This window comes from Platalea leucorodia, assembly GCF_965183815.1.
Source record: "Platalea leucorodia genome assembly, chromosome: 4".
Classification (NCBI taxonomy): domain Eukaryota; kingdom Metazoa; phylum Chordata; class Aves; order Pelecaniformes; family Threskiornithidae; genus Platalea; species Platalea leucorodia.
Genome location: NC_138826.1, coordinates 113,718,244 through 113,731,684, shown reverse-complemented (window position 1 = coordinate 113,731,684; position 13,441 = coordinate 113,718,244). Strand labels below are relative to the sequence as shown.

The following is a 13,441-nucleotide window of genomic DNA, read 5'->3' as shown; positions in this document are numbered from 1 at the left end:
GTGAGGGCGCCCCATCCCGGGAAGTTCCTCAGGCGGCGCCCCACCCCGCGGGGAGAGGCTTCGCGCACGGCCCGCCTGCCCTGAGACGGTGGGGCTGCGGCGGCCGCCCTATTTATACCCTCGGTCGGATCTGAGCCGTGGCCATCATTGGCCATGATCCAGAGGCTTCTCCGAGCCGAGGCGCCTCATTGGCTGCGGGCCCTGTCTGTCGACCGATAGGCCCCGCCCTCCGCTCCCCCTGCCGAGGGGTGCACGTGCCTGGGGGCACGGCGGCGCACAGAAGGCGGGAAAGGGCGGTGGTCGCCATGTTGAAAGCCGCGGCCTCCCTGGGCGGGGGAGCGCTCCTGCGGCAGCGCCTCAGCCAGCGCCCAGGCTCCCCGCGTTACACACAGCAACAGCGAAGCACCTAATGAAAGGATCCTCAGAAACAGGCTGAGGAGATCCATCTAGGAGTAAAACACGGAAGAAAACCCTAAACGTTCCTGGTTTTAAAAATGTGAAAAATTCAGTAACTAAATTCCTCAGAAATATTTCTCAGGAGAGAAAATGTTCTTGATTTTTACATATCCTGCTCGGTGTACTTCAGTGGAGAATAAATAAACACTTATTTGTTCCATGCTAAGCAAGAAGTCCTTTAGATTATCACACATATTTGATAAGTTCTTCCGTATGCACGCTAAATCTTTAGCCAAACTTCAATTAGAAGGTGGCATACACCTCTCTGATAGTCTCAGGGAAAACTGCAGCTGAAGCATATCCCGGTTTATTTTGGTTGAACTCTTGGCAGATTATGACTGAAGATTATTTAAAGAGTTCGTTACATCTTTGCCCTCCTTAAGCAAAGGTTATCACAAAGCTGCCGGTTTGAGTGAGTTATGACTACTGAGTGGTCACTAGTGCCTGTGATATTACATGTTCAGTGATAAATTTAAGTAGGTAGTTAACAAGGAGAAATCTCTACCAAGACCTTTATTATGGAATCTAAAAATAGTAAAGTTTAATTTACAGGTAGAAAATAATGAGCTGAATGTATATATGTGCTGAGCAAGCAGATGGGATATTTCAAAAAATTCACTATTCACATCAAAATTAAAAATTTAAACTTAATCTTTCTAAAAATTAAGACTTGCAGGATAAAACAGCTCTTAAAGACTTTTTTTTTTTTAATCTAGACTTCATTAATTCTCATATTCCTCATCTTAACAGCTAATGCTGTCAGCATTTATTGATTCAGCCTTCTAATAATTACATCATCTTTCCAGCATGTCAGAGAACGTCAAGGTGACTGTGATGCCATATGACTGGAGTATGACTCTAGTGTCACAAAATATTTGTGTCAGTTGTTTATCCAGAAACAGACATATAGCAAATCTCAGAGTGTCAGAGGAGAAAAATACTGACTCTATTAATAATCTGCTATGTAAAATGTTTCATTGCTTCCTGTAATACTGCCACCATAGTGTCATCAAGTAATTATTTAAATACTTTTATTTAAATAAACTAGAACTCAACTAGGGCGCTTTGACCAATGTCACATCTTCCCAAAACGCCATGAGGTCTTTCACCATTCAGCTATTTAATCTGATGTTATCTGACAAAAAAAAGACAAAAAAAAAAACAAACAAACAAAAAAAAAACACCACAAAACAAACCCAACCACATTCTCACACAGCTGTAAAGCTACTTTACTTTCCTGCAGTGAGGCTGGATATTGTCCTTGTGTATCACCTGGATTTCTCCTGAAGGTTTATTTCCTTCAAGCATTCAACCAGCTCAAGCTTAGGCTTATGAAAAGACAATTGCTTTGGTTACAAACTGCACCAATTTTAATAATTGTATTATTTTTCCTATGGGTTGAAATGAGGCAAGAATTACAACATATTGATTCATTTGATAAATACAAAAAAATCCTGGTTTAAAGATTTTAATATCTTGAAGTTATAGTTTTGAACTAAAGGCATTTTTTCTTTCTTTTCAGAAGCAAAAGTCAGTGTTCTGGACAGTAGGTCCAGTAGGTCACCAGAAATAATTAAACTCAAGCAGCAGATAAACTAATAAAATATGAACACATATCTTTTGTTAAAGAAATTAAATATCATCATTCTTTCTCCTTCACTTTCAAGAACTTTATAAAATAAGGTGCCAAGTCATGCCTGGATTGACATGATCACCCTGGAATAATGGATTTCATTCAGTAATAAAATCCAGCTGAGCAGAACTGAGGAACAACCCTACCCCGGGGAGTAAGGACTTCAGGTGAAGGACTGCACTTTTTCTTTCCGAGGATTTTGTGGCAAGGATGACTGGACTGAAATCACTTTAGGACTGACTCGGGCTCTTGCAAGGTGATGCTCACATATGAACAAGTGCCTTTTAGTAACTTAACAATGTTCACCTCAATCTAACCTCAAATTTTCTAACCTCAGCAAAATACCATAATTAGTAAAAACCTCTTTTTGCTGTAGCATAAACTGTGAGCATGACCTTGTGCCCATGCAAAGGCATAATCCCTTCTTCTCTCCACCTGCCAACACTGCCGGCGATAGCTGAGCGGGAGCAGCGCGGAGGGTCTCTGCCCTTCCCCCTGTGCACCCACCACGCCGCACAGCAACATGGGCTTGGTAGCCTTGTTCATGTATTTTAGCATCTGATAAAAATGCAACCATACCAATCATTCCCTATGAACAGAAATTCACTTTCGTTGGTACATTCTTGAAAATGACATTATTCATTTTACAAGACCTGGAGCAGATTTTTTCTTGTGAACCATCTCTGAAAACACACAAATGATTTTCAGTCACAACACTGATAACAGACAAGCAAACAGTGAAATCAACTGGTAGGACAGGTGATGATCAGGATCTTAACAGAGGGCTCTTGAGCTCCATTTTTCTGTAAGCCTGATTTTTCACCACATATAATCAACTCCACTTCGAAATATAACAAATTGGCAGATATGGGGGAAGCAGTCTGATCACAACATTTGTTTGTCATAATATGCCAGAAATTAGTTTACAAACTTGTCTTCGAAATTACAATAATAACCGTTTCCCAATATCATTCCACATTTGCAAGAGGCTTCAATGCATCTTAATTGATGAAGTCCAAGAGCCCAGTAATTTCAGCTTGAATATGCGATTGCATCCTGATAAACACAAAATGCAGGGAAAATAATAGGCCTGGCACAACGGGAGAGTTGGGGAGAGGGGACTCCGACTGACTGTCGCAGCACAACACATGACAATCAAGCATCGCAGAAGGAGGCTCGGGACAAGCAGCGATGCAGGCAGACACATTGGCAGTGTGAAGTTCATGCAGCCATGGGAACATTTGCTTAATATATTCTTGAGGCATACACACACAGAATGCAATTTTAAGATGGTCATAAATTTCTAGATGAGGGCCTTTTTTCCTACTTTATTAAAGATACCTCTCTGTTACTAGAAATTACCATGCAACTTCAGCCTGTCAATCCAGCTGAATGTAGCTCTCAAAGCACAATGACAACGTCTTTTAGAGGGGTAAGTATTTTGTTATTGTTGCTGCAATCAATGAAGGCTTAATTTGTTTTTCCTTGACTTTTATGCACTATTATCCATATTATAATAAGTCATGAACATTTAAAGATAGAGTTTTATTGTGCCAGCATGTCTGTACAGAATAATAAAGAAGTCCTTGCTTTAGAGATCACGATCTAACTGGTGAACAAATAAGAAAATAAAATAATAATAAAAAAATAATTGAGTCACACATTGACATTTCTCTAATTGATGTCAAACAGGAGTGATTTACCCATAAAAAAAGAGAAGATGGATTTTAAGGTAACATTTCAGTGAGAGCACACAGCTTGGCAAACTTCCACGCCTTTCCCCACGCACAGAGGGCACCATGGAGAATCAATGAGAGGAACATGGCTCACTCCCTGGCTACTCCCTTCCGTCCCTCCTGGGGTAGAAGAGTGGGCAGTTCAAGGCCTCAGACTCTACAACTATTTTAATTGCTAATCTATTACGCAAGAAAATGATCAGACCAACTCTATGTATCTGGTTGCCTGCCATGTCCTTCTCTTCCAACTGTCTTTTGTTTGTCTGTTTTTTACTGAATTCAGTGCCGTGTAAGAGAACTCAAGTGAACCTGGAATATCAGGTTCTAGCAGTTATGTTGGGGCTACTTGCCTGTCTCTTGGTCACAGCAGAATTTAGGTAGAAAATGTCAAGGTCTCCACTCCAGGTCACCTACAAGCTTATAAGGTAGCCGAGGAAACTTTGTATTTCTGGAGTTACTCTTGAGAGCAGGCAAGCTGATTCGATCCCCAAGATTCAGAGGCTTGAAGTGTACCTACACTGGGGTTTAGGTGTGATTTAAGTTTTGGGAAAACAGTGCAGGATCCTTAATGAACGAGTTAGATGCTGTACTCTGCATGGAGCTGTGCCTCAGTGCAGGGATGGAGGAGCCCCAGGGAAGAGGCAGGTCGATGCGATGCCTCAGGAAGCCCAGGGTACCAAGAGGTGCACAGGGCAGCTGGGCTCTACCCTTGTCCCATGCCCAGAAGCTCTAAAAACTGTTCACTTGCACCAAATTTTTCCACGTGGTCACCATTGAGGTCTATCTCATTTCCTAGATCCCAATTTTGACACGTATGTGGAAGGGCTGAGCACGCTCAACCCACACCGGCATTAACAGGGCCTTTTCAACATACAAATTGCTACACAGTGCTCAGCATCTCTGAAAGTCAGCTCACAGCCATCTTAAAGCAGATACCAAACTTGTAGAATACTTTTGGTCTGTAATCATTGTTTTTCATTTACTGTTGGTAAAATGGAGATAATGCCACAAGCCCCGCTGTATACATTTTTTACAAAAAGTAAAAATTTGGAATATGCTGGTTAATAGCATTCAAAGTGCACCAGTTGAACATGGCATTTGAAATTAGGATGAAAAAAACGAGAGTGAGGAACAAATACATATGTGTATATATGGGGTGGTGTGTATATATAAACATTATTCTCCTTTATTAAAATGACCTACAATTTGCACACTTCAAAAAGTGTTACTTACTACTTTCAGTAAGTATTAGATAGATAAAAATTACCAGCATGTCACAATGAATATTTTAATCTCCTAATATATTTTTAATGAGATCCATACCTTATTGGGATCAGAATCCTCTCAGAGGTATGAGATAGCAAAAAAACTGATCTGATCACTTCACAAAGTTTTACATCAGTTTTTTACTACATGTATTTTACTAAAAATTACAAAGCAATTAAAAAAATCACATTAAAATTCAATGATGCTCTAACTTTTCCCCATACCATTTTCTGGCCACCCAGGGGAGAAAAACAGATGTATATAAGACCCGAAAAACATCACTACTGAATAAATGCACTTGCTAAATTGAACCAAAATTGGCCCCAACACATCAATTAGCACTTTGATTGTGGCTATGTAAAGCTGTCTCTAAAGGCATTTTCTTGTTTAAAAACTCCAGGGGCCCCTTTACAAGCACTGCCGCACTGGAAAACGTTCCTCTGCATCTCCAACGCAGTGACCACCTCTCATCTCATCTGCAAAGCATTAAGTGTTGCCTGTAGCATTAAACACCCACCTGCACCCGCTATTCAAAGCTCACAAATAAAAGCAACGTTACTTGTGCCACACTTCTACAGAGGTTCATTCTCCTTTTCAACCTTGACTGCACGGATACTAGCAGGAGCTACCGGTATATTTGAAAGGTTAAAAGCTCGAGTTATTTTACTGTCATCTTCATAACGCTCCAAAGACATTTGAAATAAATTATGGAGCAGACACCATCACTCACTTTTATGAATGTTAAATTGTGGAGTAACTCAGGGCTTCTCAGCAGATTAGGCAAAATTGGATTTTGATGTCCAAGAGCTGCTGCTGCCATGGCAGGGGGTTAGGGTAAACTTGACAAGTACAAGTGTACTTGCAGACGTGGGTGCAACCATTCAGGGTGATGGGACTGGGTCAAACTCAACTCAAACTAGGACAGTTTAAGTATTTTCTGTGTAGGTTCCCTCTCTGCTTAGCTTGTTTCTCCAACCTTGGGGCATTGCCTTACCCAGTTACATGTGCGGAATTTTCCTCCTCAGCCAGTAAAATACTTGAGGACACAGCTCCTTGTTGGGTAAGCATGGGTAATTACTGCCTATGCCATGATAACGAAAAGATGTTGTGTTAATAAAGCTGAAACCCTTTCCATAAAGCGCACGTGATAGTCAACCACTTGTAGAAATGGTCAGCTTTTGGCCATAAACACATTTAAGTAGTAATTAAACATTGTGACACACAAACTTTGAAAGTTTTATCATCATTATGGTTTCGCTACATACCATTTGCAGGGGGGAGTATCTCAAAACTAAACTCAAATGTAAACTTTCTTGACCAATGTCAGTTTGGCACCAACTCACTATTTAATTGACTGTTAACAAATTCTCCAAGATATGACTGCTATACAGATATTTTATCTTCCTGTTAATTGGTAATTATGCATTGGCAGGAAAAACAGTGTTTCTTTCCAATTATTCCAGAACTCGGTGATTATTTAAACTTTGCTAATTAGCAGCGGAGGGCTGGTACATCTTCTAGGCAAATTGTATTTGATAATCCCTATTAAAATATACATGGCAGTAGTTGACTTGTAACAAACAAACAAAAAAAAAAAAGTGGCAGTTCAAAGGGTATTAGATACAGCACAAGGCAAATGGGGGCCTATTAAAATTTCCCCAACTGTTCTAATGAGAATGCCGAGGGTCATTTCTTCCTAGTTTACCATCTGTTTGGTTTCTGGCAAATATCTCCGGTGTGAAGGGAGGGTCCTGGAGCCCATTTGGCTTGTCACAAAGTAAACTAGGGATCTACAGCAATTTCAGTAAGTTACAAAACTGCACTTCAAGAGCGGTAGCATGTACATAGCTGGAAACTTTTTTTTAAGAGCTGACATTTACCAATTATTCCTTACTTTTTAAAGCTGTGAACAAGCATGGAGAGGCAAAGGCTGAGCAGGAGGGATCAATTTTATAGGCTCACCTAACAAGAAAAATCCAACAGTTGGCCTTTTTCCATCTCACAATGTTAGTGGGAGATATTTTCCCTTTATCTGTCAAAATCTGAAAGCAAAACATTACCCCAGAACCATCAGTGTTTGAGCATAAACTGATGCCAAAACCAAGCCCCTGAAGGCTCGAAACCACATGCCCCATCCAGGAGCAGCGGGAGCCTCGGATGCCTCCAACACTCGGTCCAGACCGATGCACCAGCAGAGCCGAGGAGCACGACCAGAGCATTTTTTGCAGTACTCTCTTGGAGACGACGCTGTGGGTGCCCTTCAGCCACCCAGGCACCCCCTTTGCCCTTCTTCCTCTGGGCATGAAACCAGCAGCATCACCAATGACACCCCCCTACAGTCACTCTGCCCTAAGACTGCTTGTGACCTGTAAGCCAAGGGGGAACACAGGACCAGGGAACTACTTCTGTCCTCTTCCCCAATTCCCAGCTCATTCAGAGCCAGATCAAAACAATTCTTCACCTATAAATTGAAAAGGATTTTTGGTTTTGGTCTGCTGTGCAAACATATATGTAACCAAAATACCAAGCAAAGGATTTTGTAAAGGCTGCCTTAATTTTGTCAAAAGGCAACAGAATAACTTAAAAAGAAAAGAACATAAGATAAAATGTAATGCCAAGTAAATTATTTCTGGAGATTGCTCTTCCCAGGATTTCCTCTAGGAAATTTATTGTCCACCATATTTTAAGGAATATTTGTAACTACTCAATTTTTTTTTTAAATCCCAGATGCTCAATGTATTACTTACAGTAGGTATGATCACCTTCACGGTATAGAAACAAAGAGTTGCAAAAGAGGAAAGATTGCAAGATCATCTTTCATATTCCATTTTTTTCTTTCTAGCAGATGCAGTTCCCCTGTTCAGGCACTAAAACGTTTCCAGGTAACATCATTCTCACAGATTCTTATAAAGTAGCCCACAGAGTTAAATAAAACCTAAAATTCACCAGCAGTTTATGACCTCACAGTAGAAAGGAGACATCTGTTTTAAAAGATAGTAAATTACAAGTTGTATAAACCTACATAAAAAATAAACCAAAAATTTTCTGTTAGCCAATTAGGCCTGTGGCAACACTTTGCAGTGTAATGAGAGCTTTGAATCCACTGTCTCTACCATAATAGAGCCTATCAACTTTCAAAAGGACCTTTTCAATTTAGGTTGAAAGGCTAATGCATATACAAATATCATCATGGAATTACTTGTTTATTCCACATTTATTAAAAGGTAAACATCAGTGTAGTAATTACAATTTTGCATAAAATTAGGGAAATCAGGGTTTTGGGGGCTTAACTATAAATGCTTACATTTTCCAGTGTAGTTTGTAAGAAACTAATTACACCAAACTTAAATAACGTCATGTGCGCATGATGTGAAAATCTACTGGGGAGCCGGAAACCTTTGGGAAGAGTCCGAATGCATGGAGATGCAGCGTGACTGGCAGGTCAAAGGCAAGCTTTGATGTGCATAGCCCAGCACATCTGTCTGCTCAGCCAGCCTGTCAGCCGGGACGATCCCATGTAATGAGACAGATTCAGGTCCTTAGCACACAGCGCTCCTTATCGCTGCTGAGGGATTATGCTATAATCTTCTCCTTTAATTGCAGAAATGATACTGCGTTCCTTGCTTTCCAGCACACATGGCTTTGGAGGAGCTGAGCTGGATTTTCCTACTTATCCCAAGTTACAGACCGGTACCCCTACCACTCACCAAACCCATTTAACCTTAATCTCTTTTGCAAGCCATCATTCCCATCAAACCCACCAATGCATTTGTAGCTTTCTAACGTGTTTTTTTAGTACTCCTGTCTCCCACTTTCCTCATATATTTAGAAGTCAAGCAGTGAGAGCACCTAAATGACCATATGTACATCCTGGCTGTATGGGAGGGTAGCCTTGGTGGGCTGATAAACCCCAGAGCACGGCCAGCAGATGCCCCAAGCTATGGAAAAGAGGTCAAACACGAACAAGGACCCTCACAGTCAAAAGCAGAAGGAAAGGACACATGGGGATGGAGAGATTCCACAGGAATCCAAAATGCGTCTCCAGAGTGATGGGGTGTGAATGACACTGAGGGGTATCAGTGTGGCTTGAGAAGGGGGGTGATGAAGAGCGGGATTGCTCTTCAGCCTTCAGCAGGCAACGCTGAAGGACGTGGAAGCGAGTCCCAGGTAGGCACCGCGCTGATCAGGAAAGGAGGGTGGAAATGACACTGGAGAGCTGCAGCTTAGGGTATCTGTTGTATCATGGGATCTAACAAAGAAAGAAATGCTATCTTAAAAGCTCAATTTAAGGATTATTTCTTTGCTAAAGGATCCTCACAGCTTGCTTAGTGAGGTTTCAAGCACACATTTATGTTTTATGCCAGTTCTAATTTTAGCTTTACAGTTTTAGTTTACCCAGACAATGGTTCAGCTTGGGACAAAAGATGAATATTTATGACCACTATTAAGTTTTATCCCCAAAAGCTCTCTCATTTCTCCCTAAAACAGTTGTTAGAAGGTTTCCCAAATAAAAATTTCAGCAAGTTTCACTTCAGTATAATCCCACAGAGGAAACGAGGAACTATTTCTTTGGCTACATAATATATACTGACAAAGAAAAAACATAACCCTTAGAATTAACTCTGTTAGCACAAACGTATTTTATCTTTTTTCTTCAAAGCTTCTTGACACAGTTATCTAGCTGTGATAACTGACAATGATTGTGTCTCCATCAAGTGACTTCCTAAACTGGGTAATTAAAAGATAAATGTAGCCACAACACAGTAACGTATGGCACAAAAGACAGATATGCGTATGTTGGGAAGACTTCATATTGTCGGGGCAGACTGGAAGATTATGATAATCTAGCGTGACCTCCTGTGTGATGCAGACAAGAGCATTTCAATGGTAATATTGCAAGGGAGAAAAAAAAAAAAATATTCTTCCCCACTCTGTAAGCAACGACTATCAACCCAATTTCAGAATATTGCTATCTTCAGGTTTTAAAGGCCCAGCTTTGGCAGCCCTGTCTAATCTATGATAAACCACATAAATCTTTGAATTGAGGTCTCTGAACCTGACATAGTCCTCAACATTTTTAAAAAAATAATTTCCAGCAAGATAAATCTAACCCGAACATCACCATTACTTGCTGAAAAGGAGAAGCAACTTCTTTGCTAACTGGAAATGATGACACAACAGATGGATCCAGGGTTTCTTTTTGCTTTATGTTTTCTTCAGAAAATGAAAAAATACCATTCCCATTTACTATTTTACTAAACAATACATTAAATACTGTGGACACTACTCTCTTTTCCTACTGCAGATAGTAGATTTTAAAATGTTGTTAATTTTTAAAACTACCAAATTGTTTTAAAAAACATATAATTCACATGCTAAATGCTTTTTGGAAGAGGCCAGACTTCTCATCTCTCACTGCAGAGCAGAGAACAGAAATATTTATGTAGTTCTCAGTCCTGGGAGCCATCAGAACATCACTGATTTAATATTCATATAAAATTGTTTAAAGGCCATTGCCATTTTTCCTTCACTCTTAACTTTTTACTGTGACTGCAAAGACACTGCACAAGAGCATCAGCTCTTTTGAAACATTCCGACTGTTTTTTTTTTCAATATATATGCAAGCTTAGGAACTAGCAAAGAAAAACAGCAAAATAAGATTTTTATTTGAAATGTTGCATAACTAACAACTGTAACACAACTGACCCTACAGTTTGCCTGCAGAAAGTTGGAAAGAAAGGTCATAGATGGCAGCAGTTTTTCTCCGACATGGATGGAGGCATGCTCGAGACAGAGCAGCAGACCTCCCCTGGGCATGATGTTTGAGAATTTGTATTGACGAGCAAAATGAAGTAGCTCCAACCACACGTGACTGCTTTTGCATCTCTCTGGCTTCCCTATTTTCCCAACCTGTAGGCTTGGCTCTTCTTTTGGTCCACAGAATGCATGTGTCACCAGTTTAGTCATTGATTATCTTATCAGCAACTGAATGGTCACAGTAACACATCAAAAGCTAGAAAATTACCTTTGGCAAGTTAAAAAAGGCCATGTCTCTTTTCCTGTCGCTCATCACATATTACTTTAACATTTGTCTTGGTGAGACACCCACTATAACAGCCCTGTTCTGCAGATGAAGATACAAATTTAGGAAAAAATAGAGACGGACTTTGTAAATGCACAAAGCTATTTAGGTTCTTAAAATTTTGCTTAATTTCCATTCTTAAATATTTAGATGTGATTAAAAATGGCTTGTATACCTTGCCCAGTGAGTTTGTCATACAGGGCCATGATCTCCCCAATGACATGATACAAACACATGTTTTATGGCAAGATAATAGCTTGCTATTAACTTGACCATCCCAAAAATTTCACATTGATAAGTGCTTTTCTTCTCACTTACTCCACCAGATCCTGTTCATCCTGTAAAGAGTATGGTGGGAAAGGAGAAACAGCAGTACTACTGCTTCCAGAAAAGTCGATCTTTCAGTGTATTTTACCTAAGACGTGAAATACCTGTGGCAGCTGTGCTCTTCCTTTGAAAGACTGAGCAAAAGGTTTGAGGTTGATCGGTGGCGCTATTCACAGAGGCAAAGCCCTTCTCAAATTATTCCTCAATACAGTTTTAAATAATGTGCTATTTATGTTGCATTATTTCATTTACCAGCAAACGTATGCCTGCTGTATGGCACTCACAGGCCCAGGCCACTCATGTTCCACATGCGTTATAACAGAGATAATTACTATGAAAGATTATTATGAAGAAAGTACTGAAGTTTAACAGACAAATAAACATTTAACCATGCTACTGCAAGTGCAGCGCAGTTGGTGTCCCATACGACTGGTACCTATTTTTGTACCTTCACCCCAGATTGCTTGTTAGGGGTCACAGAGTTCCTCCAATTGGAGGAACACAATTCTTAGAGTTATCTGTAGAGATATAAAAAATGCTACCAAATAACAAACTGCAGAAGGTATAGCTGTAAATTAATTGCACAAATTTAGCAGGGATTTTTCAAAAGTGCTTGTCCTTAGCACAGCTGGCCTGGCTGCTACTGCTGAATGCAACAGCAGAACTTGAAATATATAATAATCCTGCAAAACCTGTCCTACCCCTTTTACTACAATTCTGTTTTTCGTGCATGGAAAAATAATTGGTTATATAAAATACCTTAAACACCATTCTGGTTTTAAGGAAGATGCTATTGTTAAGTGAACGGAAAAAATAGGTTGACATAAGCTGAAAGGAATCAGTTTTTCAGCCCAAGAACAGTTAGACACCTTGGGCAAAATGCTTTAGTTTATACCGAATGTCACACCACTTAGAAGTGGCTATTTTAACCAGTTCAGTTGCTGAGGCTTTTCTCTCTTAAAATTCATATAATTCAGTATAACAGTACCAGGCTGACCAAAGACAAAGAAAGTGGAGGAAGAAATAAAAGCTGTCTAAAAGCCACCACTGCCTTATCTCATTGACTCACACTGATTTCCATGTATTGTTGATTACTCAGCCTAAATTAACCTGGTGTAGTAATTGTGTTGTTACTGATGTCCTCTGTACAACCAAGTATTCGTTACCCTGGGTTGCAGAATGTAAATGACACTGGACTTACCAAATCCAAAAGCACTGGAACCACCAACGCTCGGGGAAGCCTGAACACTGGTAGAGGTGTAGAGCCCCGTTACCAGTAAGCCATCAAAGAAGGTACTTGTCGAAATAGTCACTGAAATGAGAAAAATAAAATGTGTAATTATTTATAAGCAGTATTTAAGATCCTATACACATTCTGTGAGCAGACTCTTGCACTTGAATGAGATCCCATCATTCAGTACAGTGAATTCATCTGAATTCCCCCAATATTTGTGACACTTCAGTGGCTTTAAATTGGCTTTCCCATGTAATTTCCCCAAACAACTTGTTCAGCATTCAAGCTGTGTATGCCAAGTTTCAGCCTGCTGCTGTACAAGTTCCTCAGGGTTTGCTTAAAGAAAATTGACTGGTTTACAGGTAAACGACCGGCATTTGTTGGTGTTTGACTCAGCTTCTATTCCTAAATGAATCATAAGTCATGTACTGGTAATCATCTGCAGCAGGAATCAGACACAAATTGAGCATTACAACAGGCTCTGAAATGAACATCAGAAGGGTGGTGGTGGCCACCTCTGCTTGGGAAGCCGCCTTTGCTAAAAGCGCAAACTGTGCTATACACTAAACGCACAATGAGTTAGTAAAACGTAACACTGAAATTTATGGCGTGTAAGTATTTCTCAAGACATTAGAATATAGTAAAAGCAGTGAAATAACCGGGATTATTGTATTGTTATTTCTGGACTTGAACAGAGTGCTAAATTA

General features: G+C 40.1%; 1 protein-coding gene across 1 annotated transcript in view; it reads right to left on the bottom strand.

Moving 5' to 3' along the window:
* The window catches only part of RELN (reelin), a gene marked incomplete at its 5' end in the record, with an annotated part of 297,323 nt that overhangs the window by 234,542 nt on the left and 49,340 nt on the right, over nt 1-13,441 (bottom strand). The window contains one exon of the mRNA XM_082311058.1: nt 12,702-12,812. Coding sequence (XP_082167184.1) covers nt 12,702-12,812 — 111 coding nt within the window. The remainder of the gene's footprint in view (nt 1-12,701; nt 12,813-13,441) is intronic.